The 26,549-nt window shown below is 36.6% G+C and overlaps 2 protein-coding genes and 1 pseudogene across 3 annotated transcripts in view; 2 read left to right on the top strand and 1 right to left on the bottom strand.

The window, feature by feature from the left end:
• Positions 1-59: 59 nt before the first annotated feature.
• Positions 60-9,162, top strand: LOC148937556 (uncharacterized; annotated as a pseudogene). Its single transcript, XR_016138239.1, has 3 exons — positions 60-530; positions 4,111-4,408; positions 5,328-9,162. The product of XR_016138239.1 is annotated as an uncharacterized LOC148937556 (transcript).
• Positions 9,163-13,699: 4,537 nt separating this feature from the next.
• Positions 13,700-21,185, top strand: LOC105429838 (uncharacterized). Its single transcript, XM_011643035.3, has 4 exons — positions 13,700-13,912; positions 14,722-14,912; positions 17,436-17,552; positions 19,677-21,185. The coding sequence occupies exons 1-4, from the start codon at positions 13,811-13,813 to the stop codon at positions 19,840-19,842; spliced, it is 576 nt and encodes a 191-aa protein (XP_011641337.2). The 5' UTR covers positions 13,700-13,810; the 3' UTR covers positions 19,843-21,185.
• Positions 21,186-25,195: 4,010 nt separating this feature from the next.
• The window catches only part of nAChRalpha1 (nicotinic acetylcholine receptor alpha1), a 220,865-nt gene continuing 219,511 nt past the window's right edge, over positions 25,196-26,549 (bottom strand). Inside the window, exon 7 of the mRNA XM_089072411.1 lies at positions 25,196-25,450. Coding sequence (XP_088928537.1) covers positions 25,274-25,450 — 177 coding nt within the window. The 3' untranslated portion in view covers positions 25,196-25,273. The remainder of the gene's footprint in view (positions 25,451-26,549) is intronic.

The raw sequence follows: 26,549 nt of genomic DNA, 5'->3' as shown, positions 1-26,549 counted from the left end.
CGCGCATCGTCGCGTTGATTTCAAATATTTGCCCAAGGCGCGTCCGAACGCTGTGCCGTTGATGCGAGAGACGCGATTGCGAGAGGCCGGTCGTTTACGCACGCGTTTTCGGTGCGGGAATTGCTCCTCGCCGTATCGCATAAACGCCGTTATGTACGAACGGCTCGAAACCTCATCGCTGGCAATTCGCCGGCAACTCCCGGGGAAACCGGCGCAAACATTTGCGTTCGGGGTTGTTTAACGGTCCCCGCGACACACAAGGGAAACGATGCCTCCAAACCAATTCAGTCTTCGGTGCCTTCGGAGTTCGACGTCGCTTAATCGGACGCCGGGGAATCCTGACGTGTCACGGCGCGATCGTACAACAGAAAATGATCAGATCGATTGTTCTTGCTCTCCTCGTGTTTTGCCAATCGATCAACGCCGGAGGGTGCCTGCGGCCGAATGGCACTCGTGATGAAATCTCAGAAGCAGCGCAGCGACACAGGCTGAGAAGAAGCCTTACGTTTCCCAAGTCCTCTATGCTTCTGGTATGTATAACTGGTTGATCGACGACATTGCGTCGCTCAGATTCAATTTGAATATGCTAACTGTTGATTAACACATATATATGATTTTACGCGCGAACAGGGTTTGAAGGAAAAGATTCTAGAGTTTGATCCTTGATTGAATCTTCAATTCTATAATAGGAGCTAGGATTAAGATAAATTTAGTCGTAATGATATAGTTTGCTCCTACTAAAGATGTTATAAATTTAAGGTAGGAGCTAAGGTAGCAAAATAGATTTGTTTGCAAATTTCTGTTAAAATTTTTATTAGTATACTACCGTAGAATACACATACATAGAATTTTTAATAAAAATATAATTAAGAAGAAAAGTATAGAATTAAATCATATAAAATTTATTTCTTTGAAAATTGCTTCAAATGAAAATACATCAATTATGATACAACATTTATTAATATTAATAATTAAACACATAAATATATATATATATATATATATATATATATATATATATAAGTAATATCATATGTATTTATTAAAACTATTTTGTTTTTATATATTATATATTGATATATTAAATTAATGAATTTAATTAATAAAAATGTTTATTATAAATTAATTTTGTATATTGGTAACATGAATCTGAAATATAAAAATATTTTAGTCACAAATCTTTTTATTTTTATTTAGCACTAAAATTTGGGGAGCATTTGTAGTTTCAAAATAGGATTAAAATAAAATTTATAGAATTAGAGATTTAAAAAAGAAATTAATGTTAATAAGTATATCGTCAAAATAGATTTTCTCTAGTTTACAGAATATTTAAGTAAATTCAAACTATCTCTAAAAATGTCAAAGTAATATCAAAATTTTAATCCGGGATGAAATATATATAATGAATAATATATAATGTTAAAATAAACTTATGTTTTATAGAGGTGTATCGTGACAGATTGGCGCGGCTTTCGCCACTCTAAGGCTAACTAAAACTACCGTCGGGATCGTGCGTATCCGAAAATGAATATACACGGCCGTTTCCGGTGCGCGCCGACCTTCGTCTCGCGTCCGTCCAATTTTCCGGACAGCGTGTTTCCACAAACACCACCGCGATCCTCCGCAACACCCCTCCCCCCCCCCCCCCTTCCCCGACCTTCGAATGCACGGACGAGCGAGCGAACGAAAGAAAATCGACGAGCGCGAGAGATTCGTGACGGGCGCATTTTGGGTTTTTTTCGGCGACACGGGTAATTATTCGCCTCGCGCGCGTTGACATCGACAGAGAATTATTAGACGGCCGTTCCGATACCCCGGCGCGCACAATGCCCGCTGATCTTTCGTGGTCCATTCAATTTCCATGACAGCTGACGTCCCTCCCCAGTCGGGGGCGACGGAAGGTTGCGCAGACATGGACAACCCTTCCGCACATATGTACAGGATGTTGCCGGTGCATCAGCCATCGCGGACGCGACACATGCCGGCGCGCGTATGAATTTCGATAAAACCGCGAGAATTTCCACGGAGGATCGTATATATATATCCCCGGCGCGACGGCGCGTCTGGAGAGGACAGTTTAACGAGATTCAGCCCGGGCTTCTCGTGCCGGGGCGGATCTGTGTGAGAAGCGTTTTTTTACACACACGTCGCGTCGGCGAGGTCGTCGGCAAGCGAAATCGATACATTCCACGTGCCGGTGATAGACTACCGATTGATACGCCCGCGGTGTACGAGGAGGGAATGGGGGGGGGAGGACGACTTCCATTACTCGCATTAATTGAAGGCGTACGGTCGTACCGACGACTTAAGTCGGAAAATGGAGTTCGGAGGATATTACATTGCGAGTTTTGGTGCCGCAAGCTAGCACACGTTCTTGTTATCATCGCGAGCGAAATATGTTGCTATATGCTTGTCCGGGATTATTAAGTATTCTGTCGCAGACAGTTTGGAATAGATTTATTTTGCAAATGTCTGTAACGAGAGAACAGCGTCTTATTTAATTCACAACAAACTTTCTCCATTTTGATTTTGGCGAATATAATAAATAGATCTTAAAGCTTTTAATCAATTTTACATTAATCAATTTTAATCAATTTTACTCAATCAAATAACTTTATAGTCTTTATAGTCTTTGTATTATTGGGATTACAAAACTTTAATAAAAATACTTATAAATAATTTTTACATTTTAATATATTGTATAAATCCATTATTTTATTTCTGATAGAATGAAGGATCTCATTTCTGTTTAGAATCACGACAAGTTTGTATCTATTACAGGCAAAGAGAAAGAGAGAGAAGCGATCGCAAATTCTTAAAGTAGCTTGAAATATTTCGAATGCGAAGGGACAATCTTCGTTGGTAGGAGACACATTTGCACCGGAATTACGCTCGTACGATACCCTCGCAATCAATTATTCGCGCATAATGTCGGGTTCGGACGCGCATTGTTTGCCCCAGGAGAGACGGGGAGGAAAGAATTATAGCGTGTCGGCTCCTTTTTTCTTTGGCGTGCATTTTCCGCCCCATCCCCCCCCCTACCTCCTTCTGGCCGAGGTATCGTAGTATCCAGATACTACGGCGACGGAACGATTCTACGCGGAAATTTGCGGTTTTATCGGAAATTCATACGAGGGGCGGGTCCGCGCGAGCCCGGGCGCGGAAATTGGACGAAACTTCGTACGATCCATGGAATTCGGAATCCACGACGTGCGGCCGTGGTCGTCGTTGTCGTGTACACAACGAAATACATTGCCATAGGCGAAAATAATTAAACACGCGCGACGATCGAATTAATATCATTTCCTCGGCCAGGCGGGACTGGCAGTGAGGGACTCGGCATGTTGAACGATGCGATAATCGCGTCATTGACTATAATAATAAAATCATTAATTCGGGACAAAATCTATAACCAAAAAAACGACATAGAAAAAAATAATTATAAGCTATATATTGCAGCAGAATTGTTAACTAATTATTTATAGATAAATATTAAGAAAAGATCTGTTTTGCTGACAAAATGAAAACATTTTTTTGAAAATTTGTTTATAAGAACATGTAATTTTGCTCTTAAAACGAACAATTTATTTACATGATTACATGATACATTTATTTAAATAATAAATGCATTTTGATATTTATTACAAGAAAATTACGCTGTAAATATTAGTATAAGAATAAATAAAATTGAAGGCTAAAAAAGTAGAACAAATTTGTTATTGAAGCAAATAGTTTAACAAATTATTGCTTTTAATAAATCTTCTTAGTATCTATATACTAACGAAATTTGCTATGACAGCTGAATATTTGCATCAGTAAACCTTTTTTTTCCGCAAAGAGGCTTGCGATGGAAATTATTCTTTTAATATAATATATATAATATATATATATATATATATATATATATATATATATATATATATATGAATATATTCATACAGATTTAAAAACCGAACGTATGAATTACAGGAATAGAGCCATTTAAAACTCTTAGATGGTTCAGAGATAACAATGTGGAGTATCGTGATGTAAAAATGATGATGAATTCTAATTTTGGTGAGATTTCGCCACTTGTATTCTTCATTTAAATGCTGAGTCCTGCTTTCACAGTTGATCTTCGGTCTGGGCACTCCGCTGCAGCTGGATCGCGAGAGCGTAATTGTGGGCATGTTTGCGAAAATGCAATACACTTTGCCGAGGAACGCCACGGATTTCACGGAGCCGGGGGTGTATTACACGAGAGCCAGCAGGAGCAGGTGGAGTTTCTACAGGATGTTCGAAAAGGTGGCGGCCATGTACGGCTTTGGTGGCAAAGAGTGTTTACTTAGGGCCATTTGCGAAGTCGCTTACGTCCCATTTGATGTCCATCATGGTTTGCTAGGACAATTAGAGTTCAGACTTTCCTTAGGTAAATGAAACACGTGTTGTACGTATTTGGGAAAATTAATAATGTTTGAATCCGCGTCGCAGACGTGAAACGCGAATCTTTTTCGGATACAAAATATCAAAATGGAAAAAAATAAATCGGGATATCGTAATCGAATTGAGTTAACTCTTTTTTTCTTGAATTCCGCGTGTTTTAAAATTGTACAATATATCAATTCCCCTTTCAATCGATAAATCGGTTTTATCGAATTTCAGTAACACGATATTAACTAATCGTTAATTCTAGATCTTCGCTAATATTATATCGAAGAAAGTTAAAAGATATACGCGATCAAGGTGTTAATATCACAATATCCTAAATACACACACACACACACACACACACACACACACACACACACACACACACACACACACACACACACACACACACACACACACACACACACACACACACACACACACACACACACACACACACACACACACACACACACACACACACACACACACACACACACACACACACACACACACACACACACATATATCTCCACGACAAGCTACTTATGTGAAAGAACGTCTCTTATCGATAATCGTTTGAAGCAGGCGTCGCTGGCGAGAAAAATCGATTAGCCGCGTCGCAATGAAACGTCGGCCCCGTCGCTCACGCGTTATGTCAATTACACAGGAACATAATGTCACGACGCAGACGGCGACGATTATTTAATAAACATCGCATCCAGCGTACGAGCCGGGATTTTCCGATAAACCGTATTCACGGTTTGCCGATATTTTCGTTTTGTTTCGTCGACGCTGTTTCCGCGGCGGCGGCGGCGGCAGCGGCGGTTCGAACACGGTCGTCGTAATTTCTCACAGCGCGGCGATCGCACACGTACGTACGTACACATATCATGTACGCGAATACCATGGGATTCCAGGCCCTCCAGTACCCGAGAAGAGTACGACGAGTACGGGGATCGGGAATATCGGGCGGCGGAACGGCTGGGCGCTGAGCAGACGGAGGGCGCAAACTGCCACGCCCTTTATCCAGAATGCCGCAGAAGTGTGCTCGACGTGTTTTCCACGTTAACCACGTGAGGCGACCGGATGGAGAAATCCCGAGAACGGCGAGGCTGCGTCTGGAGGCATGGACGAAAGCGACCGGATGATCGTCATCGAAATCGTCAGTCGATCGAACAGCCGAACGATATCGTCAAGATGTCCAGGATCAGCAATTTAGAAGCTCGAAAGCATGTTTTGTTGGGAATACAAAGTATCCCCTTTGAAATTTCTTGAAAGATGCGATCGGGATCGCCTAAAGTGTCCTTTTTACGAAAAGCAAGCCGGCAGTAGCTGCGAAGCAGCATTCCGCTTGGAACGGTTTCGCCCCGTTCGGTTTGCACGCGCACATAAAAGTGCTACATACATTTGTCAATTACAAAAATTGTATTCCAACACCGCCGCCTCTCTCCCTCGCGCACGAAAGCGATATTCCTTAGGTATCCGTCTCGAATAATCCATCCATCTCCGCTCCCGATGTTTCGTCGTTTCGGCGATGTGAGCAGGTCGTGAAAGCGTTTTCCCTAGCGTTTTCTCCCGTTCCCCATTGGCATTCCTTCCTGATTCGGAGTTTCATCTTCCTAAAAGTGCGCGTAAGAAACACGGAGCTTCGGCGGGTGGAATGCCGGCATTCGATATTAAAGAATCCTCGGCATTTGCAGAGGATCGGCCTCCCACGAAGCTTATCGCGGTTTTTTTTTTGTTACGTCACATTCCCATATAATCAGCCGAAAGAAAAGCTCGTCAAAAGTTTCACGAAGCGATTTCTTTATGTTCGTTCGAAGCCGTATGCTAAGATTATTTATTTTGCTCGACGTTTCTTTCTCCTAATTTTTTTCTCCAAAACTAAATTCTTGAGTGAAAGAACGCGATAAAATGTAAAATATGATGATTATCGGAAATCTTTCATGTATAATTTTATATAATTTTTTTATTATGAAAGTATATAATTTTAGCTTGGGAAAACACGTTATATATTTGTCCGTTTAATATAAACCAATTCCTATGACAGATTGATCTTAAATTAGCCGTATGTGATATTATATTGTATATTTGCATGGACGCATACACGTATATACATTTCCCGTAATAATGCGTATTGTAACCGCATTCATATCTATGTGCGGTGTATGCGGTTGCTGGTTAATTATTAGATAATAGACGTATCATATAGTTAATTATGAATAGATATTAGTTTGGCTAGCAAGCAAATTAAGTTCTCTTCTCCATACGAGACGATTCGAAAGATGACTTTGGATTGCTGAGCATCCAACGGAAGCTCTAATCTTTCAGATCTTTAGATTAATCTGAAGAGAAGGACGCAAATTTATAAACTTGATTATTTAGAAAAATATCCAAAGTTTCTGAATTTTTAATTCCATATTACATATTATTAATAAAATGTTGATGTTTTTAAATATTAATTGTTAAAACTGATAATTTAAAATATTCTTAGCTTTCTCTCAAATATCAAAAATATCTTTTCAATAATCCCTTACACATTTCGATAAAAAAAAATTAATTTTCTCTGCTTATCTTGATTTTTATGTCTGAGAAATATACTATTCTTGTTATTATCGAAGACAGCTTTAATCATGATGAACTCGTGATCTTCTATTTACATTCCAGATGACATTGTCGTAATAAACATCGAGATTTTCTTTATGTTAAAGTTTTCTCGGGTGATACAAGTTATTACAAGTAATCAAGGAACCCCAACTCCTGAAGGTTTACATGGCATGCTAAAAAACCGCTTTAGCATTTTACAGCGTGAAACGATTTCTTTTCCATAATGTTTTATTATGTCGCACCGCGTTCGCCACGTTGTGAGAAGCTCATTTCCTTGAAGCTTCGTAAACATGCGTTTTTACACATCGCTTTGCGCAGAAATGCTAAACGACTATGTTTTTCTTGCGTACTACAGGATGCGAATTTGTTTCCTAACTTGCATAATAGCCACTCACTTCTGTATGTCTATGTTACTCCGGGATATTCTCGAGTTTGCATAGTGTCCACATCCGGGAAAGCTAAATTTAATGAGAAAGGTTCGTCTTCTCAGGATGCGAAGGATACGCGAAATTTTTGGCTAACGTTCGCCAATACGTTCCAATTTAACGATAATATATGCGTTTTAATACCAATAAGACTCTAACCTTCTACAAAGATCGAGAACGAACAGTCTGATATGCGTAATTAGTCTGCAATCGACTATCAGTTTGCAATTATCAGTTACATATTAAAGATTAAACTGTAAAGTTATCAGTCAATCACAGTGATTTGTATAATTATTATTAAATAATTGATTGTCTATTAATTATAATTTATACAGCTGTATTTGATACAATTAATTATGTCGACTATAATTATAAATGTAATTATAAATGTAATTAGTAATAAATAATGAACTGGTTATAATAAGATTTTTAAAGATATTTTAAAAAAATAAAAAGAAAGAGGAAAGAGAGAGACGTATTTTTCTTATTGACAGGAACGTGATGTTACGGATTTATGGTTTCGAATTGTCGGTATATTTAGTTTTCTCTCGTAAAATTTTCGGCGTTTTTATGAGGTCCAGAGACTGTTTCGTGCTGCTCATTCAATAGGATATGTTTGTGTCTAAAGAGATCGTAGTGAATAGAAATGATTTACTGCTGCGATATCCGCTGTCTGCGACGCCAATATTTTTCTCCCAGGAGGAAGTATTACCTGACATTGGATGAAGCTTGCAAGTTGACTTGTCGGCAAAAGTATTTGCGTAGATATGATGGAGTCATTCGCTTTGCCTGACAGCTGGAGATACTCGTTAATATTACACAGTTGGACGAATTGTGTCATCATCACTTGCCATCACGTCGATTCTTGATAAACGAGAACCATTACTCTTCTCTTTAAAGCCGTTAAAATATTAAAATTAATTGAACATTAAACTAAAAAAAAATTTATATATACAAATTCAAAAACAGAAAGATTATTGGACGCCAAAAATCTTGCCTTATAAAGCATTGCCGATGTTTTTGTTAAGGATAAGGTTAGTTTAAAATTAAACTTGTAACATAGTTTTTATTACCATACCTGTTTGTTGTATCTGCTGTGTTTTATCTTCAAGCAAATTTATTTCTGCCTTAACAAATCTTTAAGGAGTTTACAGTTTGTTAATACCAATAAATTGCAACGTTTGTGCATTTACATTAATTTCAATGAAGCAGACCACCGCAATCATTTATTCGAAACCTATCACTTTTCCTCGTTTAACTTTATTTTCAGGTTTAAGTACCAAACCTGCATTATATTAATCGTATAAATTAATCACCGCGTTTCAATTCAATTCCTTTTTATCTTCTACATCCTCTTCGCTGTTTTATCCTTGAAATTTCTAACATGGATTCAGTAGAGATCTATCGAGAGAGAAAGAGGGAGAAAAGAGAAAGAGAGAGAAAGAGGGAAAGAGAGAGAGAGAGAGAGAGAGAGACGCAAGATAAACCCTTGAATCTTGCTCGCATCGGCTGGACCATTCGCGATCTCGCGACCTTTCGTGAAGAATCAATTTCAAACACGAGAGGGAGATAAGCCGACATCTCACGTTCACGTAGCTGCGCAAATATAAAGTTACATATGGCGTACATATTTTACTCGTATCGATTATGAAAACTGGTGCGTTTCTCCGCGATCTGTTTCCGCCGTATGGGGCGAATTGACTTCGCTTCGCCGGAATTGAAATTGCATTTTCCAGAATGACCGGAAGCGAAGGTTGAGAGTTAAATAGCGCCGCGTTATTACACCATGGCATGGTTGCTGGCGGTGTAGAACGTCGGCGGAGGATATTTGTTCACCATAGGACGGCGTGTTGTCTTATTTGCCACGAAACGTTCATTTGTTGGAACAAAATATTATCCACTTAAAGACATTGTGAGAGTGCTTTTATTGAAGATTTTGTAAAAGCTGTTGACTCGTTGCTGCTGCGAGATCTTCGGTAATTCTGATCGTCAACGTAGATTGCGTATATAGATTTAAAAAAAAAAAGAGAATTTGAAAGTTTAAAGATATATTGCGCGAGTAATTTTAAATTAATTTCACTTCTCAGTAAAAATGTTGAGACATCAGCAATCTTTTTAAAAATTATGAATGATTGTAAACAATATATTTTTCGCAAATTAGTTTGATAAACGACATCCATAAAAACTGATGAAATAAAAATTGGAAAGATAAGCGGGTAAGAGAGATAAATATATGTGTGTGTGTGTGTGTGTGTGTGTGTGTGTGTGTGTGTGTATATTAGATTTATAATATTGGAAAAATACTTTACAGTTAATTGATAGTCGATATCCAATAGTACGATTCAATATTGGAGAGCTTCCTGCTTTATTTATCCGTGAACGAATAATAAATTATCTCATTACTAAATTGATAGTGTATTGCGAAGTTTTATCATATTGATCAGTTACTCCTTTTTATAAATCAAATATAATGCTTGTCCATTAAATAAAAACAAAAATTTTAAATCAATACGATCCAATTCTTCTTTCTCTTCTTCTGTTGCATTTATAAGACAATAAATTAAAAAAAAATAACGATTATGATAAAAAATCGAGAATCTGTATCTATTATGTATAATTTATTGTGAGATTATTACGTTTATTGAACTAGAATTAAAAATTAAACATCTAAGATTTTATTTTATTTACGTAATTGCATGTTGCATGTGCGTTGTATATCAGGTATATTATAAATCGGTTACATATGCGACTGTAAAGAAAGAGACAGATCCCGAGTGACGTGATCTCAGTTTGAGTTTATCAAAGGCGAGTCAACGCAAACTGCCCTTTTTCTTTTTCAAGCGTCACCATCATCTTCTGCAAAATCAATTATAGGAGGAATTTTCAGCTGGTCGTGCAATCTCTGTTTCCGGCGTGTCTTTCCGTCCGGTGGCGGATAAAGGAAGCGAACGAATATAAAGGGATATTGCTTATCCCTTTTACTCGGTTAACTTTCCCTCGCCATTTCGTCCGGCGGTTCGCACGGGCAGGCAAGCGGCGGAATGTATATTGCACGTTTTTCGCGTCTACAAAGGGGGTTGGTTACCGAAACGAAGTTGTTGCCTGTCGTCCGCCCAACTCATTTTGAAGGGCTTTGCATATCGCACGTATGTTACGGCACATAAAGGCGCAAGCTAAATAGCGCAACGATAATAAGTGTTGACCGATGTATCCTCCTCGTAACGAGGAGAGAACCAGATGAAAATATTGAACGACTCGTATAACTTTACGAGCAGCGAATTACACGTGAAATAATGGCTCGCGCATTCGTATTCACATCGCGAAATAACTCGCGGTGATGTAGCCTCTATAAAATCAATCCTTGTAAATCGAGTTTTCTGAAGCAACATCGGACAACGTCTGTAAAACCGTTTCTCGTTCCTTTGCATTTTCTATTAAATCTTTCGGTGAAATGCCCGTGCGGTGTCCGGACTTTTTTGTTAACACGAATCATTCAGTTATTTGATCACAAAGGCGAAACGTTTGAATATCCTCGGCACAGATATATATTCACGGCACTCCCTCGCGCGCGCGTAGTTCATAATTCACGGGGCTGTTAGACGACACCGACATTCCGCCGCGCGTGTAAACTATGTTTCATGCCTCGTAGATCTTAACGAATCGCGACGAGATTACAGGCGCGGTGTATATAACTGCGGATGTCCAACTAGCGCAAACATCCGTCGCAATCTGTATAATGGACATCCGTGGTGATTGCGGCTAGGATACCCAGGTACTCGCATCGCGCGCAACTCGATCCTCCAGCTCGCAATTCGTCCGTGATTTTACACGCGATATCTATATAAATGATGAACGTCGTAACGAAGAAGTGAAACTCCTTTCCTTTCGTTAAAAATCGATGTTTCTTCTAATTCCATAATTCAAAGGGTATGCTACAATAAAGATTGAAAAAGGCCTTTCTTCAGATTTCTCTTTTGACAATTACAAATCTTAGAAAAAAATATTATTTGCTACATCGATTAAATAGACTTTGGATATACTTTAAGAATTCTTGTATGTGAAAATATAAATATATGTGTGATAATATTGCACAGCATTATAGACCTCTGTATTTAAAAAACATGGTAGTAGAGAACTTAAATTGTAATTATCGGAAATGAAAAATTCTTGAAAATTTTGGAATTATATGAATATAATTTTGAAAAAATTTAGGGATTTTTAAAATAATTTTTTTACAAGATAATTGATGATTTCAAAAAAATTCAAAATTTCACTGATTTTGACATTTTGTTTTCAAAAACTGAAAAAGTTGAAGAAAAAAAATTTCTACGCTAAAACTATTCATTTTGTAAAATTATTTTTGAAACTAACCAGTCAAAAATTATTCTAGTTAGAAACGCTGGCAGTTGAAGAAAAGTGAAAGAAATTTCAAGATAAATATGTTTAAAGTTTTAGCATTAATTGTTTATCTGTAAAATTTAGTTGTTTGTTATAGAAAATCAATCACTAATGAAACAAACACGATTGACTACATGGTCAAGGGAATAGATTAAACACATGGGGTTGGACAGAGCTTAAATTAGGCTGAAGGTTTAGGTAATCGATGATGGGCGCGGTTTTACTGTAACTTAGACAATTCAAGAAATATTTCGAATTTCATCAGATTCTTTTATAGCATACTCATAAAATATTAATCGTTCGAAGAATGTAAAAAAAATCAGTTATTTAAAAACGTTACTGTATCGTACTTCTTTAACTTGGATTTAAAAAGAAATAGAGGAAAATATGCATATCTTGTAAAGAAAATGCGTAATTGCGACGTATATAAACGTTTCGTTTGCTCGCGATCGATTCATAAATACCATTCGAAGATGCTCAATGGCGCGCCGGCATTTATCTTATCTTAGCGAAATGATATTATTAAAATTGACACGGTCCCCGATTTCCGAGCACAAAGGATGCGGTTGTTATTTCCCTTGAGTGAACATCGATCTGATACAAGTTTCAATTTAACAGCGCATTTCCAATCAACGAGGCTTTACCTCTACGAGACGTTCCGGCGAGCGCAATTTTCTCGAAGCAGTTTTCTCGGATCAGGGATTTCCATCGCCATCATTTCCGATTAACGTCGAATATCTCTTCGTATTACACGTTTCCTGATTCTCTATAATTCCGCAAGTACATTACCGACGATCGTTGAGAAAAGATCCGCCGATCGCTTTTAATTATAAGAACTTTATTACAGACAGCGACGTTTGAAAATTTAAATTTTCAATTTAACGGCAACAACTGTTAGTAATCGCGGTGACACGACAGACCGTAAAACTAACGCCGTTAATGAGGCAGATGCGATACCGGAAACTGGAATTAGAAAGACGAAGTAAACGTAATGGCCGGGGGCCGGACTTTTGCTCTAGATGAGATTTTAATTCAACTTCGGCCGTTAATCCCGCCGGTACGGAAACGGAATTAATTAAAGCTGCTTAACGGATAAGACGGGCAATTATTGGATTTACAGCGCTGTCGCGCTTGCCGGGATTAAACTGATACGCCGATGAATCGTTCGGCGTCGCCAGCGCTTCGACGGCCGCAACGTCGCCGGCTTAATGCACGATTGTGTGCTTTGTGCGGATAAATCCCTTTCTTTTTGCGCGTCACGTGCACGTGCGTCCGCTACGTTTGATCGCGCGGTGGATTTTCGTTTTCCCTCGTCGCGCACGCTCAAAATGAAAAAAAGACCACTTTTCGGACGTTGGCTGAAACGTCGACTTGTTCCACTTACGGCGTACTCGTGTATGCTCTTAGGGGAATACATGTTTCAGAATGTTACAGGCTTGTAACGCACGGGAAGAAATAATTCGTAACAAGATAGTATACATTCGTAGCACTTGTGCAAATATTTGAATGAAACGTCCATTCTCCCTTTTTATTTCCCTCCGGTTTTATTAAAAGCGGCGCCGGTGTGATTCGGTCTCCTTGCTTGCGCGATATCGAAATGCGCAATGTTAACAATGAGATTCCCGTATATGTATAACACATATAACACGGAAGAATATGGGGCCCGTAACGGGTCTCCGTGAAACGGCCAAAGTTTCCGGCCGCTCGTAATTCCGGATCGGAACACGTTTTGCCGTGGCTCAAATAGCGCGTTTGCGATCCGGCTCCAGGGCTCATTATCGTATTCCCACAAACTCGCCGAATACCTACGATGTCCCAGGTAACAAGAGGACGTTCGCCCACGGTTCGTTGACCGGTGATCCGATTCGCCGGCGCGAATTACTTGGGTACAGAATGGCGAATGGGTATCGAATACAGCCCGCAACGAGCCACGCTTTCCGACAGCGTTCCAGCGCTACAGCACGTTTGCCATGTTGCGGCTGCTTTTTTGGATCTTCTCGGCCATCGGCCTTTGGGCGAATTTTTGGCGATGCCGAGCGATACTGTTGTACCCCGAAAATACCTTGTTTCAGGTATCTTCAAAATTTACCATAAATTTTCGCAGTATGTATATTTTATCTCGAGAGGAGAATTTACTTAGGTTAACATTTTTACTTTATTTTTACCTTCCGCCTGGAGTCTTGTATTATTATTTTGGATATTTATCTTCTTGCGCTGTTATTACCGCGGGCGTGTTTTAATCATTTTATAATATATCTTGCTTTTTGAGATTTTTAGAATAAATAAGAGATTGTAATAAAATTGTAATAAATTAGAAATTATATTGTGTTTAACGCATATAATATTTATAATTTAGGTTGGCTTATGAATTTTTAAATTTCATTAATTATGAATTCTTAAATTTCATTAAAAATTCTGCATTCACATATGCCATCGGAAGAAATAGCGTTCCGATCAAATGCGAGCTATTAAAACGATATTTGGCTGAGCATACCGATTGTTACAAGAGCTTTTAATTTGTGCCCGCGGTTCGTGCAACAAAATACTGTACCGCTGTCGCCGCATTAAATATTTATTTGCAAGTTGCCGTCACGCTAATTAGCAAATCTAGCCCGAGCCGAGCGGAGATGAATTACTATTTCTTCTGGAAAAAAATATTTGTATCAAGTGAAATTTGTCACGATGATTTTACCTAATTTCTTCGCAAAATTTAATTATTTCATTTGTTTAATTTTAGCTTACACTTAATATCTCAAATTTGAAGAGACATCATTTAATTTTGACTATTAAAAAAAGATAATCCATTTTCTGTTGCGTCACTTGCCTCGCAATTTGAATGCCTTTCTTGAGATGTAATCTCGGAACATTTGCTCTTTGACAGTTTACTTTCGGTATCTCGATGCCGGTGGTGATGACGAAAAGGGGCGGCATCGCCTTCTCTTCGGGATTTCAACTTAACTTCGTTCTACCGTGGAACTTGTCGCAGTTCGAGCCGACGATAATTCCCGCGAGACACATCAGGGATCTCGATTTACAGGAAACTTACGTCGCCATCGAGGATCTTCTGAATGAGTAAGTTGTGCTAATCGTTATCGTACGTCTCCTCTTAAAGATCCCTGCCGCAGAGAGGCGGCACTCTCCTTCGCAGCTTTCTCGGCTGCGAAAGTTTACGGAGAAAACATCGAGACGTTCGCTCGGCTGCTTGCATTAATTAAATTTGTCGTGAATGAAACGAGGGAGAGACGGCCCCCCCCCCCCTCGATAAAGCTCCCGACGGCGGATATATCATTGAAACCCCGCCGGTTTCAATTTGTACGACACTTACAGCGCCATCGAGATTGGCCGAACGAGCGAATTGTCGTTCCTCGTTATTCTCTTTCCGCACCTTTTGTTCGCACTTTCATACGGGCGATTCGGGAACAAACGCGCAATTTTACTCGCCGCGCCGAGTTTGCACAATGGGCAGTCGAGAGGCGATTTGAATTTCGAATCGGAAGAACAAACGCCGCGCATTACCGCACGAAATTGCCTGATGAATCAGTAAACACGGCAGATGCGCGAGCGAGTGTACTTCTAAATAATTTACTTATGTTAGCTCCCCTGCTGCGCTATCGGTCGCTGCCGAATGGTCGCTTGTTGAAATCATATTTCTGTCAAGGGGAAACCATGCGCCGTTTATCGTTTAATTCACAGTTTGGGCAGAGCTTCAACGGTGTTTGGAGTCGATATCAAGATTGTTAAAAATGACTGTCGGTAGCAAAGTTGAACGTGAAATCTCGTTTTCATGCCGAAATCGTTTTGCGCTTTTCGTTTGCACGGTACGTGATATTTGTTGAGGACTTATGATAGATATCAATGATAAAATTGATTGAAATTTATTTATTTTGTCGGTATTTATGACCTTTGTCATAGATTTTGTCGTAAATTTATTAATATTTATTACAATCAAGTGTAGATTGACTTTGAATTATTAGGAACAGATTTGTAAAATATATCGAAAATTCTCCTTTTGCTCTGTCAATCAATAAATAATCTCATATATATATATATATATATATATAATTATCTATTTATTATCTATTATCTATTATCTATCTATCTATCTATATATATATATATCTATATATATATATATATATATATATATATATATATATATATATAGAATTGAATTATGGGTCTCTTCTTGACATAATTTATTTTTAAATACGTAATTATTTATTAATGATCAAAGCAGAAGAAAAGTTTTCGATATAATGTAAACATTACTTTATCAAAACACATTTCTACATTTTAATGTAATTTGCAATTTTTAATGTGTTTTCTCACCTCTTTGACATCATAATTCAAGATGATGAATCAGCAAGAGACTCAAAATTAAGAATTATTTAATATTCAAATATTTTTTTAAAAATTAAAAAAAAATAAAAAGTAAATTAAATTAGAAGTTAAAGTTATCTTTAATTTCAATTTGATTTACTTTTAATTATAAATTATAAATCTATATTAATAGAAATGAACAAAGAAGATATTTAAATGGATTTGGATATACATATTTGTCATTTTTTTTTAAATAATTGCAATTGGCAACATTAGAAGTTGTTATTAATTGTATTACTATGTTTAATTAAAAGAGGTATATAAACGTGTACGACAGTTAACAGGTTCAGATTGTTGCAAATTCTGCCAACTCTGCAACTACTTTCAGCGACAAAGGGCGTCTCCCTTCGGTCTATATCATTCGCGCCTTCGCTCTACGTAAGCGGGAGTTGCCGTCTGCAGGATCAAAGGGCGACAGGGGTAAAGACGGCGACTCGAACATAAATTAATTGGGACATAAGGCAATTACTCCGCTGGGATGCAGAATAGCACACGGCAGGGCTGTATGTTATAGGCGAGAAATTCGCCCTGAGAAATGATAATAATTGCATATAATAACAATAAAAAAATTGATGAAAAGCGCAATTCGATCTTATCTTGAATTATTTCATATGTATGAAAAATAATCTTGAGAAATTAGTTCTTTCATTTAAATTTCTTTTAAATCTAAAATGATAAGAGGCAAGAGGCTACGTTATAAAACGCAGCATTATAGAACGTAATTCCTTTTTTATAATTGCAATATAATTGAAATGTTTTCAAAAAATTAATTAAAAGATAATTATTCAGATTCATATTTTTGTCATATTCTTAGTCATAACATGTTGGCAATGGTGAATTTAAAAAAACTTTCAGTAATTAACGTTGCAATATTTTATTTATCTATTATATTTTTTTATAAGGTTAAACATGAAACGATTTTTTATTTCTTCTGTTGAAAACGTCGTGACAACAGATAACTTGACTTTACGCAGGCACTTTGTGCAAATTTGTGTGACAAGCAGTTGTTTCATAAAAAAAACCAACATTTGCAGTTCAGGTATGCGACGCTTTGATAAAATTACTCCGTCGTTGGATTAGAATAAGAAAGAATTTTAGGGGAATATAAAAAGGGGAATATAAAGGGGGAATATAAAGGGGGAATATAAAGGGGAATATATAGTTGAGAGCGTAAAAAACTGCGCTGCAAAATAAGATTCAATGTTGACTTTTCAGACACGGCTGGAGGAATGGCAGGCAATGCCTTTTGAGGACAATTTGCGAGCTCGCCGAGACGCCTCTCTACAGGACTCAGCAAGACATCCTCGGGGAAGTGATCCACCTAATTTTAACGTAAGTCAATTTCGACGTTTCGGTACTCGTGTTCTGACTCGCCATGAGCGGGATCGAAGTACACTCGCGCACTTCCGGAAACGAGATTTATCTCTACAGGAGAGAGTCATGGATAATGAATTCCCTTGGAGGTCTCTAAAGATGGATTCGTTAAAAATAATGTAAAGGCTTTGCCGAAGTTATTTGTACGCAAATATATGACTTGTAAAATGTGAGTTAACAGGACAATTGATAAATAAAAAGACTCGCATCCTATTAAGAAATTTTATAAGAAATTTTTTTCATGATGTTTAAAATTAAAGTTTGTCTCTTTACATTCTTATATATCAAAACTCTTGAGATTAAATTTTATTTTTTTTAATTCCTACAATTAATAATTATAAGTAATATTAAAATATAACTTTTTTAAATAAAAAAAGATATGTTGCCTACAATTACAAATATAATACATTTTTTTATAATATTGATATTATAACAATATTATTAAGCATCAGTTATATCAGAAATTAATTTAATTTGTAATATATTTTTAATGTATACATGTAACAAATTACAAAGAAAGACATATACTTAATGCACTTTCTTTTTATAATTTGTTAAAAATATGCATTAAAAATGTATTGTGTAATATAAATTAAATTATTCGGTATTACCGGAAAATTATATGTATATCGGTATTATGAAAATTTTATATAAATCAACATTTAACATTTGGAATATCGGTATTTATTGAAGATTTTCGAAATATCGATATTATAAAAAAATAGAGATATTTACGATATCGGTGTACAATTGCTAGCAAAATTATTTTGATATCCAATCTTTCATTCAATATATATATATATATATATATTCAATATATATGGACATATGGAGAATATGCTTCTCGTTCATTTTTATAATATCTCTATCGTCGTGCGTAAACGTAGGGGTTCGCTTTTATGTGTTTGTTGTATAAAAATCTGGACTCGTACCGAAGCTACGTCGGTTTCGGATTTTACCATTTGCGACTATAACAATGCGACGTATGATAGCGAGAGATAGAGATTCGTCGAAACTACACAACTGTGTAGGCAAAGCTTACAGTTTCGGCGCGATCACATGGTTACGCGTACACGCACAGCTGCCCAGATGACCGTAAAATCCGGCCTCACGTTTGGCAGCATCCTAATTGAGCGTCGGCCGGAGTAGCAGATGGCTGTTACATCATGTAAAATATTCGCCCGTCTGCCGGCCAGCTATACGCGCCGTCCTGTAACCAAAAGCCACGAATTTGCTATTCCAAACGCGCCCACGCCCGCGTATGTTCGAAGGAAATTGCGCCCGGGCTAACACCGGCGCGGTAATTGCACGACTAAGTCAGGCGCGTACATTAAGTTTCTAATGGAAGTGTTTCGCCCAGGTTTTCGTCGGGCATTCCCCTCGTATGATCCTCGTACGTACGTACCTTTCCTCCACCGCGCTCGACCACCGGAGCGGGAGCCTCTCTCGAAATGATCTAACAAAATGCCGCGTCGATGCACATAATTGCGTGCCCGTGTTACTCCGCGGGTAAGCCTCGGTTGTCAAGTATATTTCACAAATTAATGCGGACGAGCCATTAATTGCCGAGTATGCATATTACTGAGATTTCCGACGAATATCCGAGACGTCCGTGTAGATTCATGACCGGTTCAATAATTGTTAATGCATGAGAGAGATAAATTAGGGCATTTTAGGGCGAACGTGGTCATAAATATACTGAATATTACAAAGTGATAAAAATTATTATTGAGTTTAACGATTTAATTTAGCGGAAATTTATCATTTACTTTACGAGCGTTTTTTAAAATGTAACAAGAAATTTTTTTTAAATTCGTGCACGATTAATTGTTATAATTTCAATTTGTTATTTTGTATTGATTGGAAAATATATTATAAATAATATGTGTAATATCTCTAGTGTAATAGTATCTCTAAAGAGATGGAGAGAGAATTAATACGATAATTCCATTCGGTCGAGATGTCGGGAGTTGTCAAAATAACGAACACTTGAATTACAAGACGCTTGAATTACAAGATATTGGATAACGCTCGGTGCGATTGAATAATCCAAGGCTCGAAACGATTTAATCTCCTTCGCAGGCCCATGGAGGACTTGCCGGTAGCGATTAATTCCAGTCACCGGAGCGCCAACAAATTGTATCAGGAAGCCGAACGATTGGGAAAGTCTGGCGGCGATTGCGTCTTAACGTATCCCGATTGCATCGAGTCGCCGTTGGAATCGTTTACAGAGATTGTGTTTCCTTAGTTAATCGAATCGTTGAGCCTCTTTATTCCCTTCAGGATTAGAAACGCATTCGATTACTATCATATCCGTTACTATGCATGTTATCCTTATTTATCATATTAACTATGTAAAAATCTTAATACGCCAAGCAGTCTTTTCTTCACAAAATTATATTTTCAGAAAATGATGTACGACGGATGAGAGTTTTATTACGAGATAAATCTGATCTGCACACTCGTGTAAACATGGTGTTAACAATAAAACTCTTTAGTTTACTTTTTCCGATCATAATAATAAGTTTTAGTTGAACAAATGCAATTTACCCAGCGAGCACAGATATACATATATTATATTGCCGTAATAAAAGGGAATGTAACAAGTAATATAACATACACATTACATGTAACATCCACGTTAGTTGTAATTTCCCACTCATTGAATGTTAAAATCATATAATATAAATGTAACATGTCACTGAAATATTATATAATTGTTATATAACTGTTTATAGTTTCAAAAATGTTATATAGCATTTATATAACTCGCTAAAACATTATATAATATCAATATTATAACATAACGTAATTTATATAGCACATAATATTGTAGTTATATTACTACTTCGTTTATTGTTACATATAAACAATGGAACAATATAATAGTTTCATAACTTATTTATATTGCATATATAAAAAAAATTATATAACTATAATGTAATGTATTTGTTATATTATATGTTACTTGTATGTTATATAACAATTATATTTGGTATTTGCTGAGTAAATACAGCCACAACAATTTAGCATTGTGCTTGTATTGTTTTGCGAAAGTGACATATGTCGTTTTATTCGCATAGATATTTCCAGTTTAAGCCAGGAACTTAAAACAAAAAAGTTATAGCGATTTAAAAATAAAATTTAATAAATATAAAATATAATAAATGCAATAATTGTGTATGCAGGCATTATTTCTGACATTTTTAAATTCTCCGATTTTATTCTATTTTCTATTCCTACATTTGCATTCATGAAATATAAAATGCTATGTATTCGATTAAAACCACTTGAAAATATATAGAATTTATTTATATTTGAACAAGCTAATTATGAGTGAACATTAACAAAATTGATGCGTTTCTATAACATAATTGCATGAATCATATCGGTACATTATTTTTTATAAAAGATATATACAATGATATTTATTAATCGATAGCTGTTTTTTAGAATAAGAATGTTTTACATGTATAAATACTAAATAGAGAAAGAGAATAAGATGACAAATTGCTAATTTTTCTAAATTAATAACAAATGAAGATTTGACACATTAGAAACTTTTCGAAGCATTACATAATTTCTTGTAGCTTAATGACGTGTAGATTAATAAAAATAAATAAATAATATACTAAAAAATGTTTTTTTAATTTAATATATAATTTTTTGGTGTTTATTAGAAAAAAAATATTGTAAAAATTATTGTAAATATTTTTATTCTTATTATAAAAACATATGGAATAACGTATACTTAGTACGTATTAATATATATTCATTTCTTGCATTGGTTTACAATACTTGTTATTTGGATAAATAAAATACTGATCGTGGAATAAAATGATAAATATATGAGCAAGATAACATATTAATAGTTTTTGTTCTGTATTACATAAGTTTTTGTTTAATATTCTTTTGTTTTAATATCTTACTAATTTTATATCTTTTTAAAATTGTACATAATATATTTTGTCCGCTTTATATTCTGTTTTATATTTCGCTCTCTCTAAAATATTATTTTTAAAAATTATAATTCATTTATCAATTTTTTAAAATTTTTATAGATTATAAGTGAGAGTTTTTGTTAAATCTTTCTAAAAGAATACGTTATTATTTTCACGTCATCAAAAAAAATCATAAAAATATTGTCAAATTTCATCTTCCTTTTTTTCCATATCTATTTACGTATATATATATATATATATATATATATATATATATATATTTATAAGATATTTTTTATTCCTCGAGAAACGCGACTATGAAGTACGAATAACGTCCATTGATTGAGCGCGACAATCGAGTGACCGTGTTCTGTCACAACCTCGCGTATTGCGGAGGGATGGGGAAGGGTGCTAAGTAAATTTCGCTGTCGGGTTTCGCCGTGAGAAGCAGTTTGAAGAACGATATACGACGCCCGATTCCTTCTCTCGTACGTGTCTGACGGGGTTCTTTATCTGGTTCTTCGTAAATACCGCGTATCCCACCCCGCTTCATCTTCGTCGTACTCCACGGCCGCCGCCTTATCCTCCCTTCCTCTTCCGCTCTCTCTCATGCCCCATATCTTTCGACGTTTCTTCCTTCCGCGTGTCTCGCACCGTCGAAAAAGTTACGTATCTGGAACTTCATGCGCGGGCACGGAAGCTACGAGAGACGACCCGCGGAGCGGATAGCGGTAGCTCCTTCGTCGGACGATGACAAAGTACATCCAGTCACGCACTTTCGCATGTCGATCGAGTGCGCCGAAAATCGACGGAAAATGGACCAATAACGTTGTGCACCGTGAGATTTAAAGTCGATTTTTGTCAGCAAACATCTATCTCAGGAGATTTATAGTTTTTGAGACTAGATTTTAAATATCAGAAGATCATATTGTATTCTTCAGTTAATTTCAAGCAAATAAATAAAAGCAAATATTTTTACTTCAAGTTTAGTCATAGAAATGTGTCGTATTGAAAACTGAAAAGGAATATATCAAAATGGTCGTATAGTGTATCGAAATTTTAATATTTTTCGGATAAATTAAATTTTAATTAAAGATCAGAATCAGATTCAGTAGCTCTAAAACTATAAACGTATCGTTTTTATCTCGAAAGCCAAAACCGGTCCATTGCCTTTCAATTTTTGTTTGTTAGCTATTTTATATATATATTTATATATAAAATGCACCTAAACGTGAATATATATATTAAAATTTGCACAAGTCTGATCGTACACAAATAAAAAAAGTTGAAACATACTATCACATATACGTGTATACGTTTTTTTATGATATTTTATTGTTTTTAGTTATTTTTCCAGCACTTTTCGGCATTATAAATGTTATTTTTCTCTTTCATACGCATCAAGAAACACTGTGAAATTTGTTTTTCAAGTGTCGATTCGAGGCTAATTTTGTCCATTTTCATATACTCTCTTTTAACAAATAATAATTGTTCTTCAAATCTTTATTAAGAAAAACAAATTTTACTCAATATTACTTGAAGAGATTTGAGATTAAAAGGATATTTTACTCCTATTTAAAAATGTAAAAATCATTAATTAAATAATTTAAGGTAATTCATCTTATAAGTCATGAGGGATTATCTCTCGCGAGAACATAAGAATGCTTCAATGTCGTTTAATTTGTGTATATTTCATTCTCCGTGTTTTCAAAGATAGTACTGCGTTCCTGGTTTCCTGCATTTCCTGGTGTTAAACACATTGTATTATACTCCTGGGATTAACAGTTACACGTACGATAATGGTATAATGTTACAATAGAATTACGCGCTAGAGGATTACGTGGCTGCGTTAATTAATTAAACAATCAACTATTCGCAGGTAACGGTATGTTACAATTTTCAGAGAAAAGGATGGATCGCTACACATCTGTCTTGCTCGGCATTGCTGCTGGAAGAATAGACTTTTTCTCCGTTTGTATCCCAATTTCGCTCAACCACTTTATTGTCTCCCATGTTTTCCATTTTCATTTACCTCCCCTTCCCACCTTTCACCCTTTAATTTTTATTCGTTCGAAACTTTGTCCCGGTGCCCTGAAAACCTCAAGTGTGAAATATCGGAAATAAGATTACGCGCGTTATTTCGCGCAGCGGCGCATTACATAGTTTCATTATAGCGCATCAATTAAAACTTCGCAAGTCATTAACTCGTGGAGATTTACTCCCACGACGTGGAGTAACGACCTCCTTCACTATTTAGTCCCACCGATTTACGCTCACCCCCTTTCTTTTCGACCCCATCTTCATTTATCCCCCTCATCTGGCTCTTTTCTCTCCCATCCCTCTCGCATGCGTTACACACCCCTCCTTCCTCCTTCCCCACGTCCCCCACGATCTTTCTCTACCTCTTTGCCTTCGTGCTTCTCGGGGCTTCAAAGCTTGGGCGTGTAATCTTCTTGTTCCAAAACTTGTTCCACGCGATGCCTCTTATCCGGAACTTGTCGCGGGCATTTCCACCTGGGGGAGAGGTAGTGACAACTTTCTGCAAACAGTGATTACAAAAGCAGAACTGACAAACATTCGCAGTGGAGGGAGGGGGAGAGTGAGTGGGGCAGATCACTATCTATCTCACGACGTTATCCGACTGCGTGCATTTTCGCTTCTATTGTGCGGACTATATGTGGCTTATCATTAACTTTAATCGTTGTTATAATCTTACGAAATGTCTACACTGTTACGAGGATATTACACACACACACACACACACACACACACACACACACACACACACACACACGCTGCATCACTTGAAACGTGAAAATGATAAGATTTAATTGAAACGTCGAGCAGAAAGAAAAAAAGAAAACGTATGAAGTAATCTGACGTAACAGCGATTAATTATGTCTGACATTATGAGCGTCATTTAAACAACGTTCGGACATGCGAAAAAAGCGACGGAGTTAAATTCAGCGTAAATAGATAAAATATAATTCAAGGTAAAAGATTTATTTGTCCACAATAAAGACAGTAATCCAAGTTTATACGTAACAATGAGATATAAAACTTAATATTATATAACAATAGCTGACATGAAATAAAATAAATTACATTGTATTTTACATTTGTATTTTTGTATCTTACATTAAAAATTTCTCACTCGAATGTACGAATGATTACTAAAAACAAAGAGAATATCGGTATTATGTAAAAAACAATGCATATGTGTCAGATTAATTTTTATTAAAAGTTTCTTATTATTTTCCATTTTGCAGTTGCAAAATAAAAGTTTTCAAACTTTTATTATATGATTTATTTTGATATTTATTTTTATAATTATGTATTAAATTAATTTTTTATAAATAGTTTCATAAAAAAATATGGAGTTAAAATATGTACGGAAAGAAAATTTAAGTTTATGAAAAGTTCTTTGCGTATAAAAATTTTATATCACTACTTTATTTTTATAAAATATATTTAAGAGAATTATATTAATATGAAAGCAAAAAAGCCTTTTATTACATCTACTTACGATAGTAATAAGCCTTTAATAAATTATTTATTTTATTTATAAATATATATATATATATATATATATATAAATTTTATAAATGCAGTATAAATCGCATTTCTAAAATAATTATTTCTAAGATTTCTAAGATTTTTAGAGGTGCAGAAACGTAACAGACATCTCTCATTTGTCTTAACTAAACGACCGAATTTTAGAAACGTCAACCGTTAAATTCAAGAACGTGCCGAAGACTCTTCCGGTCGCGACTCTCTGCGTACCAAGTTATTTGAGCATGCTTGACCATAATTCATCGCAGGTGTCGACTCGCTGAGCAAGCAATTCGTGCGGCTCTGCGAATTTACGTTAATTTCCACGAAGAGGCCCACATGCACCGACAGAAGTTCCGAAACCTAGGGTAAGTAGAAACGGCCGGTTAAAGTCAGACAAGCGTGCGTATGCACCACTCCTGCAACGAGTTTACTGTGCTCTCAGTCGTAAGATTAAAGGTACGCTTACACTAAATGAAACGCGTGTCGCTACAAATTCATTACGAATATAATTATAACCCTGAGATCATCATATCTTGTTCTCAAGATTAATATTAACTAAATCTACCCCCCCGGTCTTCTCACCCCATTTTAGTGAGTGTCGATTAACTGCAGTGCGTTTCGTCAAATTGCAAATTGTAAAAAAATTTGCATTTGCATGAAATTCGCAAACATTTATTAAAACCGGAACAGAATCCGCGTACGTTCTAAAGTATTGAAAATGTGAGATTACGAGTTATTTTCCCGGTAAATTCTCTTAAGGAATAAGTAAGAAGATTCGCCCTTTGCGCAAGACGCCGTGTGCGATTTGAATTTACGTATTCGCGTGCAAATAAACGTAAGCAACGTTTTGATGCGGTGTGGCGCGTTGCTCGGCGCGAGACGACGGGTTCAAAAGGAAAACGCCGAGACGACGAATCCGCGACGACGGAGATCTCCCTTCGGGCGATACCCGAAAACCTTTCCGGGTGTCAGGTATTAGAGTTATTTACCGCGAGAAGCTCCATTTTTGGCGGATGCTCGCCGCGGCGCGAAGTGCAAAGGCAACGCGATACTTATACAGGCCGGGGCCCATAAAGGCCGCCATAAATTGCACCCTTGATAAAAGTAGCTATATTTAATGCCGGCCACCCGCGGGGTATACCTGAATACGAATACATTTATCCTGACAGTGGCAGCGTACATTTTATCCAGCAGAATACGACGCGAGTTCAAGAATCGCGCGCTTGCTTTCGGCTCGGGATTACTCGGTATATTTGTGCCCCCATTATGTGGCCCGCTTCTTATTCCCCATGGAATCCAGAGGGATCGATAGAGGGGTGAGCGTGACATTACGGCGGTCGTGAAATATAAAAGTTATTACAAGACGGTTCTCTTTTAATTGTATTTACTGGCTTCAGCGATCAAAGTTTCTCTTCCGGATAATTTCGCAAAATCCGTAATCGATTTATCTACTGACAAA

The sequence above is a fragment of the Pogonomyrmex barbatus genome, unplaced genomic scaffold, assembly GCF_055798465.1.
Source record: "Pogonomyrmex barbatus isolate J1 unplaced genomic scaffold, ASM5579846v1 scaffold13, whole genome shotgun sequence".
NCBI classification, from domain to species: domain Eukaryota; kingdom Metazoa; phylum Arthropoda; class Insecta; order Hymenoptera; family Formicidae; genus Pogonomyrmex; species Pogonomyrmex barbatus.
This window is presented reverse-complemented; position numbering and strand designations above follow the sequence as displayed.